The 23,652-nt window shown below is 34.7% G+C and overlaps 1 protein-coding gene across 17 annotated transcripts in view; it reads left to right on the top strand.

Annotated features, from left to right (window-relative positions):
• The window catches only part of DLG1 (discs large MAGUK scaffold protein 1), a 285,716-nt gene that overhangs the window by 117,521 nt on the left and 144,543 nt on the right, over positions 1-23,652 (top strand). For 8 of the 17 annotated variants that reach the window (XM_060010895.1, XM_060010901.1, XM_060010898.1 and 5 more), the window contains one exon: positions 16,228-16,326. The exons of the other annotated variants lie outside the window; for them this stretch is intronic. In XM_060010895.1, coding sequence (XP_059866878.1) covers positions 16,228-16,326 — 99 coding nt within the window. The remainder of the gene's footprint in view (positions 1-16,227; positions 16,327-23,652) is intronic. 17 annotated transcript variants of the gene reach the window in all.

Below are 23,652 nucleotides of genomic sequence, written 5' to 3'. Positions count from 1 at the left end.
TTGCTCACATTCCTTGGTCCATGACTATAAACACTGCCTTTCATAATCTTAACTCTCTTGCTCCTCTGTCACTTCATTGGTAAGATCTAACCTTGGTTAATTGCAACTCTGCCTCCTCCACATCAGCTCCAAAGCTGCCCATTAAACTTCCAATACCTGTTTCCTGGCCCTCATTCTCAATTGATGGTCTTATTCTGTATTCCATCCTGTTAAAATAAATGATCCACTTGTGTTCTTAAATCTCACCCTTCACTTCTGTACTAGATCTTCATTTTTGACTGTTCAGGGACTTGTGAAATTCTCTCTCCTCTTCATTGCATTGTCCGTCTTTCCCTCCATACTGGATTATGCCGATCAGCGTACATACCCGCTAAAATACCTTTCATTAAAACAACCAGCCAGAACCCCTCTAGGAGTAGACTGTCAGATCCAGTGATCAGTTCTCAATCTTTATTTTACTCGACCCCACAACAGCTTTTTACACAACTAACTGCTCTCTCCTTTAAATTCTCCTTTGACTCTTGAACACCATTCTCCTGATACTCTCCCTACCTCAGTTTCCTTTGCAGTATCCTCCTCCTCTTCTTACCACTAATAGTTAGAGTAACTCAGGGCATTAGTCCTTGAACTTCTCTCTTTTTATACTCATATTTCAGATGATCTCATCCAGGTGCCTTTAAATACATCAGTACTCATATCTTCAGTCCAGAGCTATTCCCCGTACACTAGACTTGTGTGTCTGGCTTTCCTACTCAGTATCTCCACTTGGATTAAGTATCTGAAAGTTAACATGTCAAAAACAGAGTTTCTAATTTTATTGTTCTCCCCCATCTTCATTCAGTGTACCAGTCACTGAGATGTTGAATATGAAAACCCTTGGAATAATCTTCTGTTCTTTTTCCCTTTGCTCCACATGCAACTTAATAGCAAATTCTGAGGGCTCTGTGTTTAGAATATATTATGATCTAACCACTTTTCACCACTTCTACAACTACTAATTCAAATTATTTAATTTGTTGCCTGAACTATAGCAGTAGATATCTATCTGGTCTCCCTAGCTCCATTCTTTACTCTCACCAGTCTGTTCTTCACCCAGCAGCCAGAGTCATCCTTACGGAATGTCAGTTCTTGTCAGTACCTTGCTTTTTACTCTCCCATGGCTTCCAATTCGATATATAATAAAATTCTAAATCCTTCTTTACCATAGTCCAAAAGGCCCTTTATTATCTAGCCCCTGGCAGTATCTCTAATCCCATTTCCTACTGCTCCCTCAATTACTTTGTTCCAGCTGTATTGGCCTTGTTCCTGTTCCTCAAATATATCAAGCATGTGGCCATCTCAGAACCTTAATCTTGCTGTTTCCTCTGCCTGGAACATTCTTTCCTCAGATATTCTCATAGTTCATTTCCTCACTTCCTTCAGATTTCTGCTCATCTGTTACCTTCTCAGAGGGTCTTCCTAGATTCTTGTCTAAGGTAGCAGGTACTTCTTCACTCCAAATGTCCCTGACTTCTTACCTTTTTAAATATTTTTCTTCATAGCACTTAATGCTACTTGATTCTTTATTATTATATATTTTTAATCTGTCTGAATTCTCTCTTAGACCTTCTGTGAAACATATCACACTTCAGTGTTATACTGATCCTCTAGCTGATGATTCTCTTGTTATTTACCCTTATGGAAAGAAATACCCTTGAGGAGGTGAGACAGGGAGAGAAGAGGAGAAAAAACATTCGGTTTCCTTATAACTAGGATGAGTATATAATTCATCGACCAAACTTGGAGTACTTTTATGGAAAGAGGGAACTTCCCAGGCAAACAGAGGCATGTGGTGTCATCATCTATAACCATTTATCTTCTGACAGTTCTACCAGGCAGCAGGTCTAAATATTCACACCAAGACATTTCCACATTGGACCAACACGGATTGGCCTAATCTTAATCTATGTATGTTTCAAACATTTGGTCTCATGCCTAATAATAGTTGTGTTTTGAAGTGATAGATCAAATATATATATATATATTTTTTTCTTCATCTCTAAGGAATAAAATTGCTTATATTCAGTAGTATAATGCCTTTGTATTAAACTAAAATATATAGAGAGTAAGTAGATAATCCTCTTAAACGACTTTGGAAATGCCAAGTCTGATAGTAGAATAGTTTCCAGGAGAATGGGTAGAAATAGTCTCTTTGAGTATTGATTAACCAAGCAATCAAAGTTAGGATAAAAATTCTGTTATACTTGGTTGTGAAATGCTGTCTCTTGGCAAAGTTTAATTTCCTACTCAAAAGGCCAGTAATTTTGTAAAATTAATAACATTACTCAGATTTGGAAATTAATTGTTTCCCTTTTTACCCAAAGAATATCTACTCAAAAATATGTTTAAATGGTGTTTGAGACCCAATCATTTATATAGTTGGACACTTTAGAAAAGCATAAAGATGAAGATTAAACAAAAAGTTTACAATGGTTGTATTCGCTTTTAAAAAATACCAGATTGGGGCTTCCCTGGTGGCGCAACGGTTGAGCATCTGCCTGCCAATGCAGGGGACACGGGTTCGAGCCCTGGTCTGGGAAGATCCCACATGCCACGGAGCAACTTGGGCCCGTGAGCCACAACTACTGAGCCTGCGTGTCTGGAGCCTGTGCTCTGCAACAAGAGAGGCCGCAACAGTGAAAGGCCCGCGCACCGCGGTGAAAAGTGGCCCCCACTCGCCGCAACTAGAGAAAGCCCTCGCACAGAAACAAAGACCCAACACAGGCAAAAAAATTAATTAAAAAAAAAACAGATTGACCATACAATCCATCAGTTGCATTCCTTAGTTTTTACCCAGATGAGTTGAACATTTATGTCCACATGAAAACCTGCACACAGATGTTTATAGCAGCTTTATTCATGATTGCCAAAACTTGGACGCAACCAAGATGACCTTCAGTAGGTAAATGGATAAATAAACTGTGGTACAGCCAGATAATGAAATGTTATTAATCATTAAAAACAAATGGAAAGATGTGGAGGAACTTTAAATGCATATTTCTAAGTGAAAGACACCAATCTGAAAAGGCTACATACTGTATGCTTCCAACTATATGACATTCTGGAAAAGGCAAAACTATGGAGACAGTAAAAAGATTAGTGGTTGCCAATGGTTAGGAAAGAGGGAGAGATGAATAGATAGAGCACAGAGGATTTTTAGGCCAGTGAAACTATTAGGTAGGGTACTATAATGGTGGATACATGACATTATATATAAATTTGTTCAAACCCATAGAATGTACAACACCAAGAATGAACCCTAGCGTAAACCATGAACTTTGGATAATAATGGTGTGTCAGTGTAGGTTCATCAGCTGTACAATGTACAGCTCAGGTGGGGAGTATTGATAGTGGGAGGCAGTGCATATGTGTGGGCAGAGGTTATATGGGAACTCTGTACCTTCGGCTCTAAAAAATAAAGTCTGTTAAAATAGCAACATTGGTATCTTAAGGTGGATTAGATTGGCTATAGTTTGAAGAACTAAGTAAGTGAAATTTGTTATATAAGCTCTTTATAATTAGGAAGTGTGTTGCATTCATCTTTGTAGTTTCTATAGAGTGTCATGATTGTTAGATTGTCCTTTTGTCAAGGACAAATAGGTAAAAAGAAATTTCACAAGCTGCAATTTATGTATTTTAGTATGTATATTATATATGTGTATATGTGTATTTTATATATCTATATATATATATAGATATATATATATATAGTTTTAGAGTTAACTTTTAAAATAATGTGTTAATAACAGTGCTGAAGAATGACTGACCCATATGCTTTGAGGTCAGAATAGGATATTCAGCCTGCACAACATTTTTTCCCTTTGCTTATTTCAAGCAGTGTTTGTTTTCCTGAGAATTGTACTCCATACCTCTTATCACAGCTGCATTTCAGTAATCAGTTGGGTAATGATTTGTTTAATATCAGCTGCTAAACCATAAGCTTCACAAGAGCTGGTAGTACAGATGTATGTTTTCTTCTCTTATATCCCCAGAGCCTAGCATAGTGAACGCCCGTGTTGACTGTTTGTTGAATGAATAAACAAATGTTAATATGTGTCTGTTTTCATTTAATCTGATGATGGCTACAGGGAAATTTGGAACTTCTAAATATGGTTTGGCCACTGTAAATTTCCCAAGCCATTTTTATATAGAACTATGGCTTTAAAATTAGCAAGTCTCCATTACAGGATTTTATAAAATCATGTATATTTCTAAAGTAATTCAAAGCCCTCTGTGAAAAAACTGAAGCGTATATCTTCTTAACATATGAAGAACTTAAATTCTTATTGTCAAAATTTGACTTAGTATCGTTTTCTTTAAAGAGCTCTCACTGCGTTATTCTTTGTACTTCCTGGCACTGTTATTTAGATAACTTTTTCAATCCTCCATTTTCATATCAAAATTTAGAATTTTGATAAAGCTAAAAATAGTTGTGCAGACCATGTGGAGAACAGTAGCCTACAATTATCACCTTATTTTACAGACTTTAAATAAACTAACTGATGTGGCAATTTTACAGGCATATGCAAATCAATCAACAAAGACTGGACCTATTTTGTGCAAGTTTAAAGCAACTGGTGTCACATCTGGAAGCAGTGGAATTTTAGGAGAATCCTAAATACAACTTCTGCCCCTAGATAAATTTATTTAAAAGATGTTTTCCCCCTCACCTCTTAACAGGAGCCCTGCCTATTCATTCTTTATCCATTAGTAAACCCCAATTTAGTCCTGTTTCTGAACAGTATTTTCAGTATTTTTGAAATCTGATCTGTGACTATTGACTCAGCCAGCTGTGGAGTGTGAAGAAATTATTATTATGACAAAATGGGACCAGCTGATTGCCTTACAGAATTTTTGTTGGTCCTGAGGAAAATAACTGGAGATTATAATCTGCAATTTGAATCAAAACATATCCCAGCGTAATTTTTCTGTATTTAACTCTGACTAATCTTGGTAGAACCATCTAATATATCAAAGCGTTATAAATTTGAAAAATAATCAGTTTGTAAGTATTTTGAAAGATAAAGAATGGGATTTCCCTGGTGGTGCAGTGGTTAAGAATCCGCCTGCCAGTGCAGGGGACACGGGTTCGAGCCCTGGTCTGGGAAGATCCCACATGCCGCAGAGCAACTAAGCCCGTGTGCCACAACTACTGAGCCTGCACTCTAGAGCCTGTGAGCCACAACTACTGGAGCCCGTGAGCCACAACTACTGAAGCCCGTGTGCCTAGAGCCCGTGCTTCGCAACAAGAGAAGCCACTAAAATGAGAAGCCCACGCACCGCAATGAAGAGTAGCTCCCACTCGCCACAACCAGGGAAAGCCCGTGTGCAGCAATGAAGACCCAATGCAGCCAGAAATTAATTAATTAATTTTAAGAAAAAGAGAAAGATGAATACCAACCTTAGGAATTAATTGTTTCAGCTATACTAAATGCCATAGCAGAATTTTGGAGAGGGGAAATAGAGCAAAAATCGTATCATTCTAATCATTTTTTCCAAACTGAAAGGCTACATACAGTATAGATCCTAAATTCTTTCAGTTATAAGAACACAGCTTTACTGTATAGGCCTTTTTTGTAAAAATATTTTAAAGAACTCTAGATGAAACTTGAAATATTCATATCTATTTATTGTTTTTTTAATTCATTCCCTTTTTTGGGGGAGGAGTTGCTTGTTTTTATTATCATAGGTTAAGCACTACAAGAGAATTAAACCAACTATAGTTAGTAAAAACTAATGTAGGTGTCTCGAAGTTATATTCTGTTCTTTTCATGACCTAATCAAACTTTTTTCTTTTTTTGAACTATTTTGAAGAGACAGTGTTGTATAGTAGTTGAGAATGCTGTCTTTAGAGGATGATGGCCTGGGTTTAAATTTCTATTGTATTTATTAGCTGTAGCACCTTGGACAAATAACCTAAATTCTGAGTCTCTTTCTCCCACCTGCAGAAAACAGGGATTAAGATCTAGTGAAAATTAATGGGACAAACATGGGAAGCCCTTATTATAATATCTGACATCAGTAAAGTACCTATCATCATCATCATTCATCTTTATCACCACTTTCACAACCACCATCATTATTCGTCCCACAGAATATTCTGGCCTTTTAAAAAGTGAGGAATCTGGAGATACGGAGAAGCAACCTCATTACAGAATGATGAAGAATTATGTTTTAACAAGAGGATTGGTAACCTTGACTGGGTCCAACCAGGAAAAGAGAAACCACAGTAATTATTTTAACAAGGAAAATGTAATATGGTGGGGGGGTCAGTGTTAAAAAGGAAACTGAAGAGGAAACATGGAACACCAAGGTAAACAGAGAAGCAGCTAACCTCTGAGGAGGGACCTAGGGACCAAGTTAAGGTTAGTAGAACCCAGAAGTTTGGAGGAAGGGCACCCCAGGTTTTAAATATGAGCTGTCAGTGATATTTACTTTCTAATACAGCTTAAAAAGGAAAGAGGTAAAAATCTTTGGGGCAAGTGTTCTTCACCAAGACATGTTTATTTTCAGTTGGGATATTATTAGGCAATTAGCTGTTGCTAGATAGAGAACAACATGAAACTGGCAATTTTTTGGCATTTTTTTATTTTGAAACTTCTAAGGTTATCAAATGGTAGAACATCTTGAACACTTTCTGATTGGTAGTGACCGCCCAACCACACAGAATCTTTTAGCAATATCTGCTATGTGTATAGCATGGGGAGGGAGGATGTACACAATCCATTCCGAGTCACTTTATCACTTTAGAGTGCTGATGAACTCAATCTCTTTTGGCAATCACATGGTTTCATTCGTCCAACAAATGTATTAAATACTTACTGTGTGCTAGATACTATTCTAGGCACTGGGCATATAGGAGTAAATAAAACAAGAATCCACGCTCTTCTAGAGCTTATATTAAAGGGGGGGAAGACAGATGGCAAATGTAATTAAAATACGTAGTATGCTGGAGGAAAGGTAAAAAGAGAAGGCAACAGGAATGTGTATGTTTGTGTGTGTGTGGTGGGGGCGGGGTGGGGTTAGTAGAATAAGAGTGTCTTCAGCTGGAGGGCGATATTTGAGCAACGGCATAAGAGAAGTTATGGAGTTGAGCCATATGGATATCTGGGGCAAGAGCATTCTATGCAGAGGAAGAGTGAATAAAAACTCTGAGGCCAGAGCATGTTTAGAGTGTTTGGAGCACAGAGAGGTCAATATGGCCGAAACGCTGAGTGGGAGGAGAATAGTAGAAGACGACTTCAGAAAGGTAACAGCGGCCTGAATCACTAGGAACTTGTACAAGAATGAATAGAATAGGGTAAATATATTATTACTAGGAAGATTTAAGGGCCCGTTTTAGGTTAGTCATTATGGATTCCACGGTTGCGTATGTTTCTGTAGCCATAGTCTGATAAGATTGGGGGGTGGGGAGCAGGCAGCATATTGCAGTTGGTAGTTTCATACCTATTTGTTAATTATGTAACCACATCTTTGAATCCAATTTTTGGATCTCTGTCTACTTGAAATTTTTAATGATTGTTGGCTCATCCTTCTACCAATACAAAGTAATCAGCTGAATGCTGATAGAACACCATCTTTTTATAATGAAGGGATGACATACCTTAACTATCATGCATCTTGCAAGCAGAAATAGATCGGTAAACTAGATGTTCTGTGTGTGTGAACTAACAAATTTGTACCCATGCTTCTATACTAGGATTGTTAATCACTACATCTATTTCCCTACCCCCCCTTTGTTATTTTAAAATCAAAAATTTATATTTAATCCCTTAGTATTTGTTAAAAAATGTATCTGGTTTCGTTGCTATTTGCTTCTGAGATAATTATGACACAGGTATCATATACAGCTGGTTCAAATAACATGGAGTTTATATGGAAGGTACTTATTTGGAGTAACTGTGGCAAAAAGAGCATTTGAATCAAATAAGAACCAGATCTAAGCAATGAAAAACACCTTTATTCTGAAGATACTGGACCCCTGTTAAGTACAGTGATTCCCAAACAGTTTTGATAAATCTGCTGTGCTGTATTTTATCCTTCTATAAACATACAAAAGGCTTGAAGTTTTTTCCCCTGGTTTCTCTTTTCCTCTTAGATAGCTTCTTTGACATTTATTCAGAGAAACATGTCTCATTACCACATAGTAGATATTGAAGCAAAGGAACTTGGATTAAGAATATTAAACTGTGCCATACAAAAACAAAATAAAATCCTTATTGACCAACAGTGGCATAGGGGTAATTTTTTTTCCTTGTTATCTAAGATATTGATAACAAAAGAGTTGCTATTTCATATATTTCATTTTCCGTAAATGTGGTATAAATTTATTTTGACCTTATTGAATCTTTGTGTGTATTCTAAGCTCAGTTTACCCCATTCATGTGACATGTTAATGTAAGGTGTAAACAATTATTAATTACTTGGTAGTATGGTATTAGTTATCTTTCTTCAGAGTTTGATCTTATGCTATGATGACCATTTTAATAAGCAAGAAAATAAGTGAGAGGGACTTCTCCGGTGGTCCAGTGGTTAAGGCTCCGCCTTCCAGCGTAGGGGGTGCGGGTTTGATCCCTGGTCAGGGAACTAAGGTCCCACATGCCATGGGGTGCAGCCAAAAATTAAAAAGAAAATAAGTGAAAAAGAGTTTAAAAATATGTTCAGAAAGCCTTGTAAATCTATTGTGATTGGGTCTAACTATGATGTAAAAGATACTTTTTAGTGGCCATTGTTGGTGTTATTCTTAATAGTCCTTCCTCCCAACTTCCCATCAGTCACTAGATATACCAATTCAAAATCTAGCTTTATTTGACTACTCATGTCCATTTTCACCATCACCATCATTTGGTTACAGCCACTGATAACCTCAGCTGGATTATTATAGCAGCCTCCTAATTGTTCCTTCTGTCTCTTCCTGTATCAGTCAGGAGTCAGATGCACATATAAAAAAAACACTTTAACTATTTTAAGCAAATAGAGATTTATTAAAGGTAACGGCACTCAATTTATATATTGTTTTTCATTTATTGTTGAATTAATGGAAATGAAAGAGGGAGGTACATAGTCATAAATGTAGATGTGCAGTACACATTAAGCATGTGGCTATACCTAACGAGGTTTCAGACCACTTTGTATCAAAATTTTTTTAAAAGCTGCTTTCATAATTTTAAGATCTTAAATGAAATTTAAAATGTAAAGCTGTGAATAAATAACAAGAATCTCTAAAAATTAGTTAAAACATTTTTCAGAAAGCTGTCATTTCGATACTGGCATTAAAAAGGTACTTTAAAAATATGTACAATCCAGTTACTTTCCTGGAATTTACAATTTTCTGCAGTGTTCTTTGAGACAGTGTTAATATTATAGCCTCTGTTGTCATGGAAACAAGTCTCTGAAGGCAGCCTCTGAGGCTAATGATTCCGTGGTGTTGCTATGGATAGAAACAACTGAGCCCGTTGTTAGTCACATGGTCAAGATTAAAAAAAAAAAACAACTAAAACTCGTTGGAGCTGATCTTATTGAGTGATATATACAAATGGAGCAGGAGAAGGATGATGGCATAAAAGTCATATTGTCTAATAAAATATGTATGTAAGATTTTTCAAGTTTAAAATGCTTATGGTGAATTCCTTCTTTTCTGTAATAACCCACATATAATGGTTACTGTATATTGCTGCCTCATTATTTATATTAGAGTCTTAAGTTTGCCATTTTCCAATTTAGAATCTTGTTATACAACTCCCCAGAATTTTACCATGCTCTCAATCCTGCACTGAAAATAGCCTCTTGTCTCTTCATATGTATTATCATATCTAACATCTGTGCTGTTCCTCATCACTCAACGTTCATTTGATTAGATATTATTTGTTTAGCGTGGTATTTTTGTTTCATATGAACTAAATGACTTGTTGTTCTGTAATTCTGTGTTACCTGAACTGGTTATTGGCTGTGGCTAGGAAATTGTGTGTGTTGGTACCCATTTGGTTTTGAAGACTTTCTCAGCAGTATTTGCCTTTCTTAAGGAAGAAGCAGGGGCATATGTTCTTTTTCATAGTACTTGCTCAGTGCCCTGTAGAGAGTGGGGTGGATTCAGATGGTGTACATTTTTTTAGGATTTTTAAAAAATGGTATTCAGATCCTTTAGATTATCGTATCGAAAGGAAATAGATTTAGAATAGGCTCTGAGCCAGTATTACAGTGAGGTTTAAATGTAATATTAAAGAATTTATAGTTTATCATAGAGGGTTTTGGAGAGCAACTGCCTAATGGAGGAAATTTTTGTGCTTGGCCTTGAAATTTGATATAAGCATACAGCTTTGTCTTTTTTATGTTAAAATGGATTATTAATTAGCTAATAGCTGACCCTATTAAAGAGGCATAAAGAAACTTTTATAGGTGTTAGATATGTCTCCTACTTTGACTGTGGTGATTGTGTCACAGGTGTATGCATATGTCCAAACTCATCAAATTGTATACATTAAATATGTGCAGTTTTTGTATATCAGTTATACTTTAACACAGCTGTTTAAAAAAATTAAATAAAAAAATGATAAACTTTAGATTTTCTTGCCTTTGATATTTTGGATGACTACAGCCAGTTATTTTGTAGTTTGTCACTCAATTTGGGTTTGTCTGATGTTTAATGTTCAAGTTATGCATCTTTGATAAGAATGTCACAGAAGCGATGTATTCTTATTACATCCCATCAGGTAGCATATGATTTTGATTTGTCCTGGTGAGTGATGTTAACTTTAAGATAGTGTCTGCTACATTTCTGCACTGTAATTAATAAATCTTTGTAGGGGAGATATGTGTGTGTATGTGTGTGTGTGTCTCACATTCAAACTTTCTTCCACTAGAATGAAATGGAGGGTTCATTCAGCAGCAATGGAAGTTTTAACATTTGTTGATGTTTCTTGAATGAATTATTACTATGGTGGTTGCCAAATGATGATTTTGTAACTCCATCATTCCTTCTACATTTCTTAATGGGCATTCTGCTGTAAGGAAATGCTCTCTCTTCTCTCTGTTCATTTAATTTTTATGTAATTATATCAGTGTAGACTCCTGGAGTCCTGTTTAATTCAGTGGGATTTATGTCATCATTATTGTTATTTATTTTGAGTCTCAAATTATTCTCAGTCTGACTGATAAGAGCCCTTCAAGCTGACTGCCAGTGTCCTTTGTCATGCCCTCGTTATTCTTCGAGCACCTCCTTATTTTCTGGAACAGCAGAATATTCTAGGCTTATATTGTACTTGCTGGACTCTAGCACTGGAATCAGCCATTTCTCCAAAGATTCCTCTTTTGTTGTTTTTTTTTGAATCAAAGAATGGGTATTTATAAACCAGGATCTGAATGCCAAGTATTTTCATGCTCTTGAGGTGTTACTGCTCCCAGGTCTTCTCTGTAGACAGAGCTAGGGTATATATGTACATATAAACACATGCATTTATTTCTGTATTTATATATATTGAAAACCATGCAGTCATACAGGTACCTCCAAATCTAGTCTAAAACCATAGATTTCAGGCTAATTTTCTCCCTTTCCATATTTGTGACTCTGTTCTCTGACGTGAGGAACCTTGCTTCCTTTATCCTTGGATCAAAAATCCCCTGTATATAAGCAATCTCCTGTCACTGTCGATGCTCTAGGTAGACATCCTTCCCACCCAGCTCAAGATCCAAGAGATATCCCCACCTTGTTCCACTGGGGTCCCTGTACTTCTTGCCAGACTACTACTACTGCCACATAGATACTCCATCACACTTGGGATCCAGCAAAACACATCAGGCTGCTGCCACTACTTGCCCACATGGGATACCCTCCTCATCCTGCTCAGACTCCGCAACACCCTGCTCCAGACTGCTGCCACCCTTCCACTCCCTGTGCGCAGAGGCTCTCCTCACCCTGCTCGATTTCAACAACCTGTACTTTCCTATTCAAGAAGTCTTTGCCTACACCAAGATCCTGATACTCTATCAATACTATCTTTTAGAAACCTAATTTTTGTACATCTCTTAATTATGTCAGTAAGCCATCTGGAATTAATTTTAAGTATGGTGTAAGGGAGTGAAGAGGGTTCATTTCATTTTCCATATGTATATCCAGTTGATTTAGCAGCAGTTTTCTAAAATTATTGAAATATAGTTGTTGTACAGTATTATGTTAGTTTTGGGTGTACTAAATGATTTGATATTTACATACATCGTGAAATGATCACCACAGTAAGTCTAGTAACCATCTCTCCCCATACAAAGTTATTATAATATTATTGACCTTATTTCTTGTGCTGTATATTACATCCCTGTGACTTATATAACTAGAGGTTTATACCTTTTAATTCCCTTCACCTCTTTCGTCCACTCTACCCCCGCCCCACTGCTTCCCTCCCTTTTGACAACCACACATTTGTTCTCTGTATCTATGAGTCTCTTTTCATTTTGTTTTGTTTGTTTTGTTTTCTAGTGAGATCATGTGGTATTTGTCTTTCTCTGAATTATTTCACTTAACATAAATTCTTTTAAAACTATCTTTTTCTCTTTGTCATAAATTAGGAGTTAGAATCTCTGGGTTTTTCAAACATTTTTAAAAAATTGTAAGTATTCCATTGAAAATTAGTTAGCATTTAAATTATTTGTTTTAAGCTCATACTATGGAATTTGAATTTTCTTTTTCTATAGGAGCAATGTATAATTGGTGACTGGAGTCCCAAGTAAGACCCACAGAGGCTTTATTCCTAATGTCCTTTTTTTAAAAAATTGTGGTAAAATATACATAACAAAATTTTACCATTTTAACCTTTCTTAGTGTACAATTAATTCAGTGTCATTAAATACATTCACAGTGTTGTGCAGCCATCACCGTTGTCCATCTCCATAATTTTTTCCGTCATCCCAAACAGGGAACTGGTTTAGACTGGGAACATTAAAAAGAAAGAAAAAAAGAAACAAAATTTAATGGCTTAAAATCTCTTTCTACAGGATATAAGAAATCCAGGTAACAATAATCTAGCATATCTTTTCCTAATTCCTTACAGGTTACCTTTTGTGAGCCTAGCTCAGTTGTAAAATGAAGGGTTAAAATTGATCCCTAGCTTCTTCAATTCTAATAGTCTTGTAAAATCATTGAAATTTGTTAACACCTTTTAGAACAATTAATGGGAAACGCATTTTCAGTTTATTTTCTAGAGAATGAGATGGTAAAAGATCATAATAATTGTTTTTCTCTTAATATGAATAGATCTTCCATCCCTCACCCAGCATTATAGCATCACTGTGTATTCATTGTTGACAACTGGAAAAGTAGAATTCGAAATAAAGAGGCAGGGGAGAAAAACCATTCATAGTTCTGCCCTCAGAGGTTTACTTTTCAAACATTTCTTTCCATTTTTTGAATAAAAGCTTTATCTTCCCTTTTTTACTTAATGTCATGTCATAGGCAATATCCTTTATGACTTACAGGTGTTCTTACAGATTCTTGTTAACCGATGCATAATATTTAATCTTATAAAATTGTCATTATTTGCTTAGCCCTTCCAACACCTTATATTTAGGATATCCTACATTTCCCCAAGTATAAACAATGCTCAAAAGAATATAGTGAGGGGGCTTCCCTGGTAGCGCAGTGGTTGAGAGTCCGCCTGCCAATGCAGGTGGCACAGGTTTGTGCCACGGTCTGGGGGGATCCCACATGCCGCGGAGCGGCTTGGCCTGTGAGCCATGGCTGCTGAGCCTGCGCGTCCGGAGCCTGTGCTCCGCAATGGGAGAGGCCACAACAGTGAGAGGCCCACATACCGCAAAAAAAAAAAAAGAAAGAAAGAAAGAAAAAAACAAAGAATATAGTGACTGTTAAGACATTTGCTTTTTGAATTATTCCCTTAGGATAGATTTCCACAAATACTAAGTCAAAGAGTTGGAACATTTTTAAAGCTACAGATAATTACTTAGATTGCTTTTTGTAAAGTTTGTATGAAGTTATATATCCAGCAGCACTGTGAAAGGACATGTTTCCATGCATTAAAATTTTTTTGAGTTTTTTAATTGTGGTAAAATACATTTGCCATTTTAACCAGTTTTAACTGCACAATTCTGTGGCATTAATTACATTCCCAATGTTGCCCAACCATCACCACTATCTACTATTTCCAAAACCTTTTCATTATCTCAAACTTATTTTGTAACCCTTAAGCAGTAAACTCCTTATGCTCCTCTCTCCCTGGCCCCTGGTAACTTCTAGTCTATTTTTATGAATTTACCTATTCTAAATATTTCATATAAGTGGAATCACACAATATTGACCTTTTGTGTCTGGTTAATTTCACTTAGTATAATGTTTTCAAGATTCATCCATGTGTAGCATGTATCAGAATTTCATCCCTTTTTATGTCTGAATTAATATCCATTGTATAAATATACCACATCTTGTAGCTATTTATCTGTTGATGGACACTTGGATTGTTTTTACCTTTTGGCTGTTGTGAATAATGCATCATTGAACACTGGGGAAAAGTATTCAAGTCCCTCTTTTTAGTTCTTTTGAGTATTTACCTAGGAGTAGAATTGCTGGGTCATATGGTAATCCTAGCGTTAGTTTTTTGAAGAACTGCCAAACCAAATTGTTTTCCACAGTGACTGCACCATTTTGCATTCCCACCAGCAGTTTTTGAGGATTCCAGTTTCTGCACATCCTTGCCAACACTTGTTACTTTCTGTTTTTGTTTTAACTTTTTTATTACAGCATCCTAGTAGGTATGAAGTGATATATCATTGTAACTTTGATTTACATTTCCCTAATGAATGATGATGCTGAGTATACTTTCATGTGCTTATTGGTCATTTGTGTATCTTCTTTGGAGAAATGTCTGTTCAAGTCCTTTGCCTAATTTTTAATTGTCTTTCTGTGGTGAGTTGTAGGAGTTCTTTATATATTCTTCATGTTAAACTATCATCAGATGTATGATTTACAAGAGTTTCTCCCATTCCATGCGTTGTCTTTCCCCTTTCTTGATAATGCCATTTGGTGCACAAAAGGTTTTAATTCTGATAAAGTCTAATTGATTTTTTTTTTTACTTATGCTTTTGATATCATATTTAAGAATCCATTGTCAAATCCAAGGTCATGAAGATTTATCCCTATGTTTTCTTCTAAAAGTTTTATGGTTTTAATGCTTACATTTAGGTCATTGATTAATTTCCAGTTAGTTTTTATATAGGATGTGTGGTAGTGGTTTAACTTTATTCTTTTGCATGTTGCTATCTGGTTGTCCCAGCACCATTATTGAAGAGATGCCATACATTTTTGATAAATCTTGATTCATTTGATTGACAGCAAAAGGTCAACATTATAATTTTATTTTGTATTTATCAATGAGGAAAAGCATAGTTTCAAGTTTGGCAATTGGTTCTTCCTGTTTTAAGTGTCTTCTAATGTACATTGTTTTCTTATAGATTTGATTTTAATGTTTTTCTTATATATGTAGTATATGTCATTGGTATAGCAAATATTTATTAATTAATCCAGTTTATAGAGATTGGGACTCGTTACAAGACACCTCTTTTGTGTTCCAGTTACACCTTTTTTTAAAATAGTAATTAAGCTTGATTGAGTATAAATATCAAAACTTCTTAGTTTAAATTATGTCACTAGAGTTCCCACTTAATGACTTTACAGGCAGGTTTAAGACAGGTTATTACAGTTCTTGACAGTAGAGGTTAACAGCACAGATTCCTTAAAATGATATAAATTCAGTTTTTAAGTCCTTTGAATCTTCTGTTTGTGGATTTATAGGCCCCAATTGCCTACCTCATGGGCTAAGGAAATTACTTTTGATTCTTTGAATGCAAGGAGGAAAGTAGTCAAATATATACTGAATGCTACAAAAATATTTTGTAGTCTGTCTGTGAAGTGAGTGTCTTGCCTCCCGGTGGAGGAGTATTGTTAAATCATTATCTTTTATTATTTTCATTTAAACATCTAAAGAGTAGTCACTCGTTTTAACTACAGAGTTATTAAAATTATTATTGGTGGTATAATTGAGTGTTTTCTCATTTAAGTTGAAGTAATATATTATTTTACCTATTTCAGTTATTTCTGAAAACTATAATTTATCTTTATGACAAAACTTTCTATTATGTTTCCTTTTTATTTGATATTTTTCCTGATTTTTTGTCGTTGATGATTTTTAGCCAACAGAAGCTGTACCTCCCTCTTCTCCCACTGTCCCTGTGATCCCTGTCCTGCCAGTCCCTGCTGAGAATACTGTCATCCTACCCACCATACCACAGGTTTTTATTAGTTTTCTTTTTTCTTTATAAAAATTTCATTTGTTTTTAATGTTTCATTTGTATTCTTTTCAAATCATTTTAACTATTTCTTTGTTAGATTTGGTAATTCACGTTGGGCTTCAAACGGTATTTTTAGGGAGTTAAATATCTGGGATTTAATATAAAATGGGTTAATATTTGCCATTTTATTAGGTTATCTGTGAAATAAGATACATTCTAAACTTCATCATATTGAACTGCCTTAGATTTGTTATCATGCCTTTTATATTTGTAAATCTGTTCGAAACAGTTTTTTAATTTATTTGCTTTGGGAAATTTTGTTTATTTTCTAAAGATAATAAAAATAATTGTCCTCCTGATCTTGTACTGGATGTGTCATTTTATATATAGCATTTTGTTTTCTAGTATATATTTATCTTTGGAAATACTCATCTTTCTGTCACTTGGTAGGGTAACATACTTCACATTTATTATTTAAAAACAATAGCTAATGTATATAAAGTGGGGAACTCTTCGTGGTATCTTTGCAACTTTTCTGTAAATCTAAAACTATTCTAAAATCATAAGTTCATTTTTTTAAAGTTAATGTATAACAGTCAAAAAATAAAATGAAACAATAGCCAAATGTCAGAGAATCTGAACATTTTTAGCTTTCAGAGCTTTACTTAATAGTTCCAAGGGATGGTTTATTAAGACATTAACTACCCAACCAACAGAGTCATCCAAAGTTAAAATAATGATAGTATTATTATGTATAATAATAGTGATCTTTGGTGTGAAAGATCTCAACCTCATTTAAAGTGTAAATAAATGCATCTTTAGGTATTTTTATTATTATTGATCTATAGCATAAAATCTAGTAAAAATGGTGTTTTTGCTGTGAAAACACAGTGTCAAAGTAAGTCCTATTGTGGGAAGAAATGGGTTATCAGCTGTGATTGTTCACATCTCAGTGCCCTTCCCCTCTCCTAAAAATGAAAATCAGTAAGAACATTATACAAAATAGGATTCTAGGGGAAATTATAGGTATTACACTAAAACTTCAGTCCATGTTATTATGTTACTGCTTCTATATAATCTCTGACCCTTTATGAAAATCATTAAAAGTCAAATCATTGTAAAACTACCAAGAATTGAATAGATAAGTCCAGCTGGATATTTCCTCTGTATTGCAGAGAAGAAATTGAATTTATAAATATAATTCTACATAAGCAGCCAAAGCGTTATTGTAATAATGTAACACCTTTCCAAGTAACTAGGATTTAGTAGTACAATATTTTTTGAAGTAGGACGTTTGAAAGTTTATTTTACTCTTGTCACCTCAATTTGTCTTTTGATGTTAAAATAGTTTTCTAGAATCCTTTGAAATTTTGTAGTAGTTTCTGTTCTTATATTCAATAGGGAACCAGTCCTTCCAGTTCAGTTCTCTGACTTATTTACTCCAGTGTCCCTAACTTAGCATCACACTACACTTGGAAATTGTTGAGACATTGCATAGCCATGTAGTTATAAATAAAGGACTTAGAGTCAGATTGATCTGGTTTAGAATTCCAGTCCTACCACTTAACTGGCTGTGTAACTGAGCAGTTTACTTAACACTGATCTTCTCTTTACTCATCTGTAACACTGAAGATGATAGTACTTACTTGAAATGTTTTACAGTGATTGAAAGAATAAGAGTGTGTGTGTGCAGCTGGCACATGATCTTGGCTATTTGTGTTATTAGTGTTGTTTCATATTTCCTTGAGACAGTAAACCAAGGAACAAGTTAAAAAAACAAATGAACAAAAGAGGCTTATTTATACTACCTAGCTTCATTTTAGGTTTTAAATATACTTACAAAAGTCCAAAAGTAGAGTAGTTTAACCATTGATGTTGTTTATGTGAGAAGGCTGTGGGTGTGCCTCATTTTCCAGAATAAGTAAGTGTGTGCCTGAGTAATTGAGTATAACGTGCATTATAAAATTAATAAAAGTGATTAAAATATTTGTCCCCAATTGAATTTTGAAATCCACACCTAATACACAACCTGATTTTAACATTTTAAATAGATATTTTTCTTCTAAAGATCTACTTTATATTTTAGATGCATCAGGATGTAATAGAAATAGAAACAGAAGATATAAGATTTAGATTCTAGTCCTACTTTGTGACTCAAACAAGTTACTTAACCTCTCTGAATTTCTACTCCCATCATCTATTCAAAAGGGTGGCTGATGCCTCCCTGACTACTTCAAAGTGAGTTTGAGGACAGATAGCTAGGTAGATGATAATTTTTTTTAATATGTCTTTGATTATTTGTAGAACTTTAAACTTTCACAGTACTTTTATATTGATCATGTCATTTAAATTTTATGAAAACCCTCTGCAGTAGGAATTATCATGCTTATTACTCAGAGTGGTACAGAAAAGGATACATTGAATGACTTTTTGAAGTTGCAGAGAGAACCTGGACTTTATGGTGACACCTGACCCTACCACTTCCTGGCCTCACCCTTGCCTGGTTGTGTGATGGTGGGGACATTACTCAGTTTCTCATAGCCTCAGTTTCTCCGCATAGAAACTGAGCACATAGTAGTTGTATAACAGATGCTGGCTCTTCCTGCTGGAGATAAAATCATATAATCTCTATGATACTGGCCTATTAAATATACACCCAGAATAAATACTCTGCTTTAAAACCAGATTCTTTAGACCTCCTTTTTTACCAGTTGTGAGGAGCTATCGGGTAATTAAAGTGTTGTTGAAAATGCTTTAGAGCTAATTTTGTGTGTTTGTATGAAAGTCTCTGTTCACACGCAAACAGGTGCTTTGGAGGGATTGGTTTTTGTTCAATTATTTGTTATTGTTCCAATCATGTAGATACTAAGATGAATGTAACATTGTTCTTGTCCTCTAGGAGCCTACTTTCTGTTTATGCAAATCATAACTTAACAAATAACTCCCACATGACATGAGAGTAGTTAACGTTAGAGGTATAACCAGTATAGAACATCCTGTTGCTTCTGGATAATTCAGGTTCCACAGAACATCTGAATGTTGACTCTTAAATGATTTGATCATTAGTATAATCTAAAGCATGGTTTGATCCATTTTCATTTTACTAGTAATCTTAAATAGAATAGTATACTTGGATTGCCTTGATGAGCCTTTTTAAGCCACACACTAATATCTGACTGCAGTGCCACTGTTCTATTTGTGTTTTGGGTTTTTTTGTTGGTTTTATGTTGGTTTGTTTGTTTTTATATTATTTTCAAATCATTTCAGACTTACAGAAAGTTGCAAGAATTGTACAAAGAAATTCCATATACTTTGACCCACATCTCCCAATTGTTAATATTTTTACCTGCCACATCTGCTTTATCATTTCTGTTCTTCTGTAATTGAGTATAATATTATTTTTTGTAAACCAGTTAAAAGGAATTTTATTCATGCCCCTCTTACCGCTAAATATTAATACTTTACAATACTAAATATTTTTCCAAAGAACAAAAATATTACCATAGTGCAGTGAGCTAAACCAGAAAATTAACATTAATATAATACTACCCACTGTAATTCTGTTTTGCCAGTTGCCCTAGTAATGTTTTTTTATATGAAAAACAAAAAGGTACTTTGGCCCATCCAAGACCACAGTTAGTTTTCATGAGTCTACTTTAATCTGAAGTAGCTACACAATCTGTCTTTCATGTGTGTGACCTTTTACAAGGGAACAGGCTAGTCGTTTTATAGAATATCCCGCAATTAGTGTTTTATGCATTTTAATAATTAGATTGAGGTCATATATTTGTTTTCCATTTTTTTAATTGTGATCAAATACACATAATGTAAAATTTACCACCTTAACTTTTTAAGTTTACAGTTCAGTGGTATTAAGTACATTCATATTGTTGTGCAAACATCACCATCATCCATCTGCAGAACTTGTTTCATCTTGCAAAACTGAAACACTATACCTATTAAACACTTAATTCCCCATTCCTCCCCCCCCAGGCCCTGGCAACTACCATTCTACTTTCTGTGTCTATGGTTTTGACTCAAGTACCTCATGGAAGTGAAATCATAACAGTATTTGTCTTTTTGTGGCTAGCTGATTTCACTTAGTATAATGTCCTTAAGGTTAACTGTGTTGTAGCATATGTAGCATCAGAATTTCCCTTCTTTTGAAAGCTAAATAATATCCCATTTTATGTATATATGAGACTTTGCTTATCCATTCATCTGTCAATGAACAACTTGAGTTGCTTCCACATTTTAGCTCTTGTGAATAATGCTGCTGTGAACATAGGTGTACAGACACCTCTTCAAGACCCTGCTTTCAATTCTTTTGAGTGTATACCTGAAAGTGGAATAACTAGATCACTTTGTAACTTAATTTTTAATTTTTAGGGGAACCATCATACTATTTTCCACAGTGTTATATCATTGTATATTCCCACCAGTGGAACACAATGGTTCCAATTTCTCCACATCCTCACCAACACTCCTTATATTCTCTTTTCATGATAGTAGCCAGCCTGATGGGTATGAGGTGGTATCTCATTGTAGTTTTGATTTGCAGCTCCCAAATGATTAGTGATGTTGAACATCTTTTCATATGTTTATTGGCCATTTGCATATCTTCTATGGAGAAATGTCTATTGAAGTCCTTTACCCATTTTTGAATTGCATTGCAGTTTTTTTAATTGAGAGTTTTAGGAGTTCTTTATATATTCTGGATATTAGTTCCTTATCAGATATATGATTTGCAAATATTTTCTCCCATTTTGTGGATTTCCTTTTTAATTTGTGGATGGTGTCATTTAATGCACAGAACTTTTAATTTTTAGGAAGTCCAAATTGTCTACATTTTCTTCTGTTGCCTGTGCATTTGGTGTTATATCCATTGAATCACTACCAAATGTAGTGTCCTGAAGCTTTTACCCTGTGTTTTCTTCTTATAGTTTTATAGTTTTTTAGGTCTTTGATTTAGGTCATGGGTCCATTTTAAATTAATTTTTGTATATGATGTTAGGTAAGGGTCCAAATTCAGTCTTTTGCATTTGGATATCCAGTTTTCCCAGCACCATTTGTTAAAAAGACTATCTTATCCCCATTGAATGGTCTTAGCACCCTTGTTGAAAACAATTTGACTATATATGTGAGGGTTTATTTCTGCAGTCTGTTCAATTCCATCGGTGTATGTCTGTCTTTATGCCAGTACCAAACTTTTGAGTACTATAGCTTTGTAGTAAGTTTTGAAATGAGAAAGTATGAGTCCTCCAGCTTTGTCCTTTTCAGAATTATTTTGTCTATTCAGATCCCTTGAGATTCCATATGAATTTTAGGTTGGATTTTTCTATTTCTGCAGAAAACATTGGAATTTTGATTGGGATTGGATGAAATCTGTAAATTGCTTTGGGTAATATTGACATCTTAACAGTATTAAGAGGTCATGAACAGGGAATATGTTTCCATTTATTTCTGTTGTCTTTAATTTCTTTCAGCAACGTTATAGTTTTCATTGCACAAATCTTTCACCTCATTGGCTAAGTTCATTCCAAATTATTTTATTCTTTTTGATGCTGTTATAAATGGAATTGTTTTTGTAATTTTCTTTCCAGATTGTGTATAGGAATGCAACTGATTTTTGTGTGTAGACCATATCCCGCTACTTTGCTAAGTTTATTAGTTCGAACAGGTTTTTGTGTGGTTTCTTTAGGGTTTTCTACATGTATGATCATATTATCTGAAGACATAATTTTCCTTCTTTCTCATTTGAATGTCATTTATTTTTCTTATTTGTCTAATTGACTGATTTTTAATACTGTGTTGGATAGAAGTGGTGAAAGTGGGCCAGCTTGACTTGTTCCTGATCTTAGAGGGAAAGCTTTCAGTCTTTCACCATGAAAGTATGATGTTTGCTGTAGGTTTTTCATATACGACCTTTATTATGCTGTGGTGGTTTCCTTATATTCTTAGTTTGTTAAACGTTTTTATCATGAAAGAATGTTGCATACTGTCAGATACTTCCTGCATTGATTGAGATGATCGTGTTGTTTTTTTCCTTCATTCTGTTGATGTGGTGTATTACATTGATCAGTTTTCATATGTTGAATCATCCTTGCATTCCAGGAAAAAATCCCACTTGGTCATGGTATATAATCTTCTTAATATGTTGCTGAATTCAGTTTTTGTTGAGAATTTTGGATCAATATTCATAAGGGATATTTGTCTGCAGTTTTCTTATAGTGTCCTTGCCTTTGACCTTAGTATCAGGGTAATGCTGGCTCATAGGATGAGTTAGGGAATGTACCTTCCTCTTCAATTTTTGGGCAGTTTGAGAAAAATTGATGTTAGTTCTTCAGATGTTTGGTAGAATTCACCAGGAAAGCAATCAGATTTCAAGGGCTTTTATTTGTCAGGAGATTTTTGATTACTGATTCAATCTCCTTATTAATTATAAAGTCTATTTAAATTTTCTCTTCATGATTCAGCCTTGGTAGGAGTTTGTCCATTTTGTGTAGGTTATCCAATTTGTTGGCTTACATTTGCTCATAACACTCTTATAGTCCTTTTTATTTCTGTAGAATTAGTAATAATGTTCCCACTTTCATTTCTGATTTTAGTAATTTAGTCTTCTCTCTTTTTTCCTTAGTCCATCTAACTAAAAGTTTGTCAGTTTGTTGATCTTTTCAAAAAAACAACTGTTGGTCTTTTTTCTCTATTATTTTTCTGTTCTCTATTGTACTTATCTCTGCTCTAATTTTTATTATTTCCTTCCTTGTACTAACTTTGGGTTTAGTTTGTTCTTTTTCTAGTTCCTTGATTTGTAAAGTTCGGTTTGTTGACTTGAGGTCTTTCTTGTTTTTTAAGATAAACGTGTAGTTGTAAACTTCCTCCTTATCACTGCTTTTGCTGTCTCATAAGCTTTGGTATGTTGTATTTGCATTTTCATTCCTTTTTAAGTCTTTTCCAGTTTGCTTTTCTACTTCTTTGATTCAGTGGTTAAGAGTATGTTGTTTAATTTCCACAGCTTGGTGAATTTTCTAGTTTGCTTCTATTATTGCTTACTATCTTCATCCATTTTGGCCATAAAAGATACTTTGTATGATGACTTTCTAAATCTACTGAGACTTAATTTGTGGCCTAATATATGGTATATTCTGGAAAATGACCCAAGTGCACTTGAGAAGAATGTATCCTGTTGTTGGACAGAATGTTCTAAATATGTCTGTTAGGTCAGGATGCTTTATTGTGTCGTTTAAGTCGTCTTTTTCCATACTTATCTTTTGTCTGGTTATTTTACACGTTATTTTGAGTGGGCATTGAAATCTCCAACTATTA

The sequence above is a fragment of the Delphinus delphis genome, chromosome 4, assembly GCF_949987515.2.
Source record: "Delphinus delphis chromosome 4, mDelDel1.2, whole genome shotgun sequence".
Taxonomy (NCBI): domain Eukaryota; kingdom Metazoa; phylum Chordata; class Mammalia; order Artiodactyla; family Delphinidae; genus Delphinus; species Delphinus delphis.
Note: the sequence above shows the minus strand (reverse complement) of the source record. Positions and strands in the feature narration are given on the sequence as shown.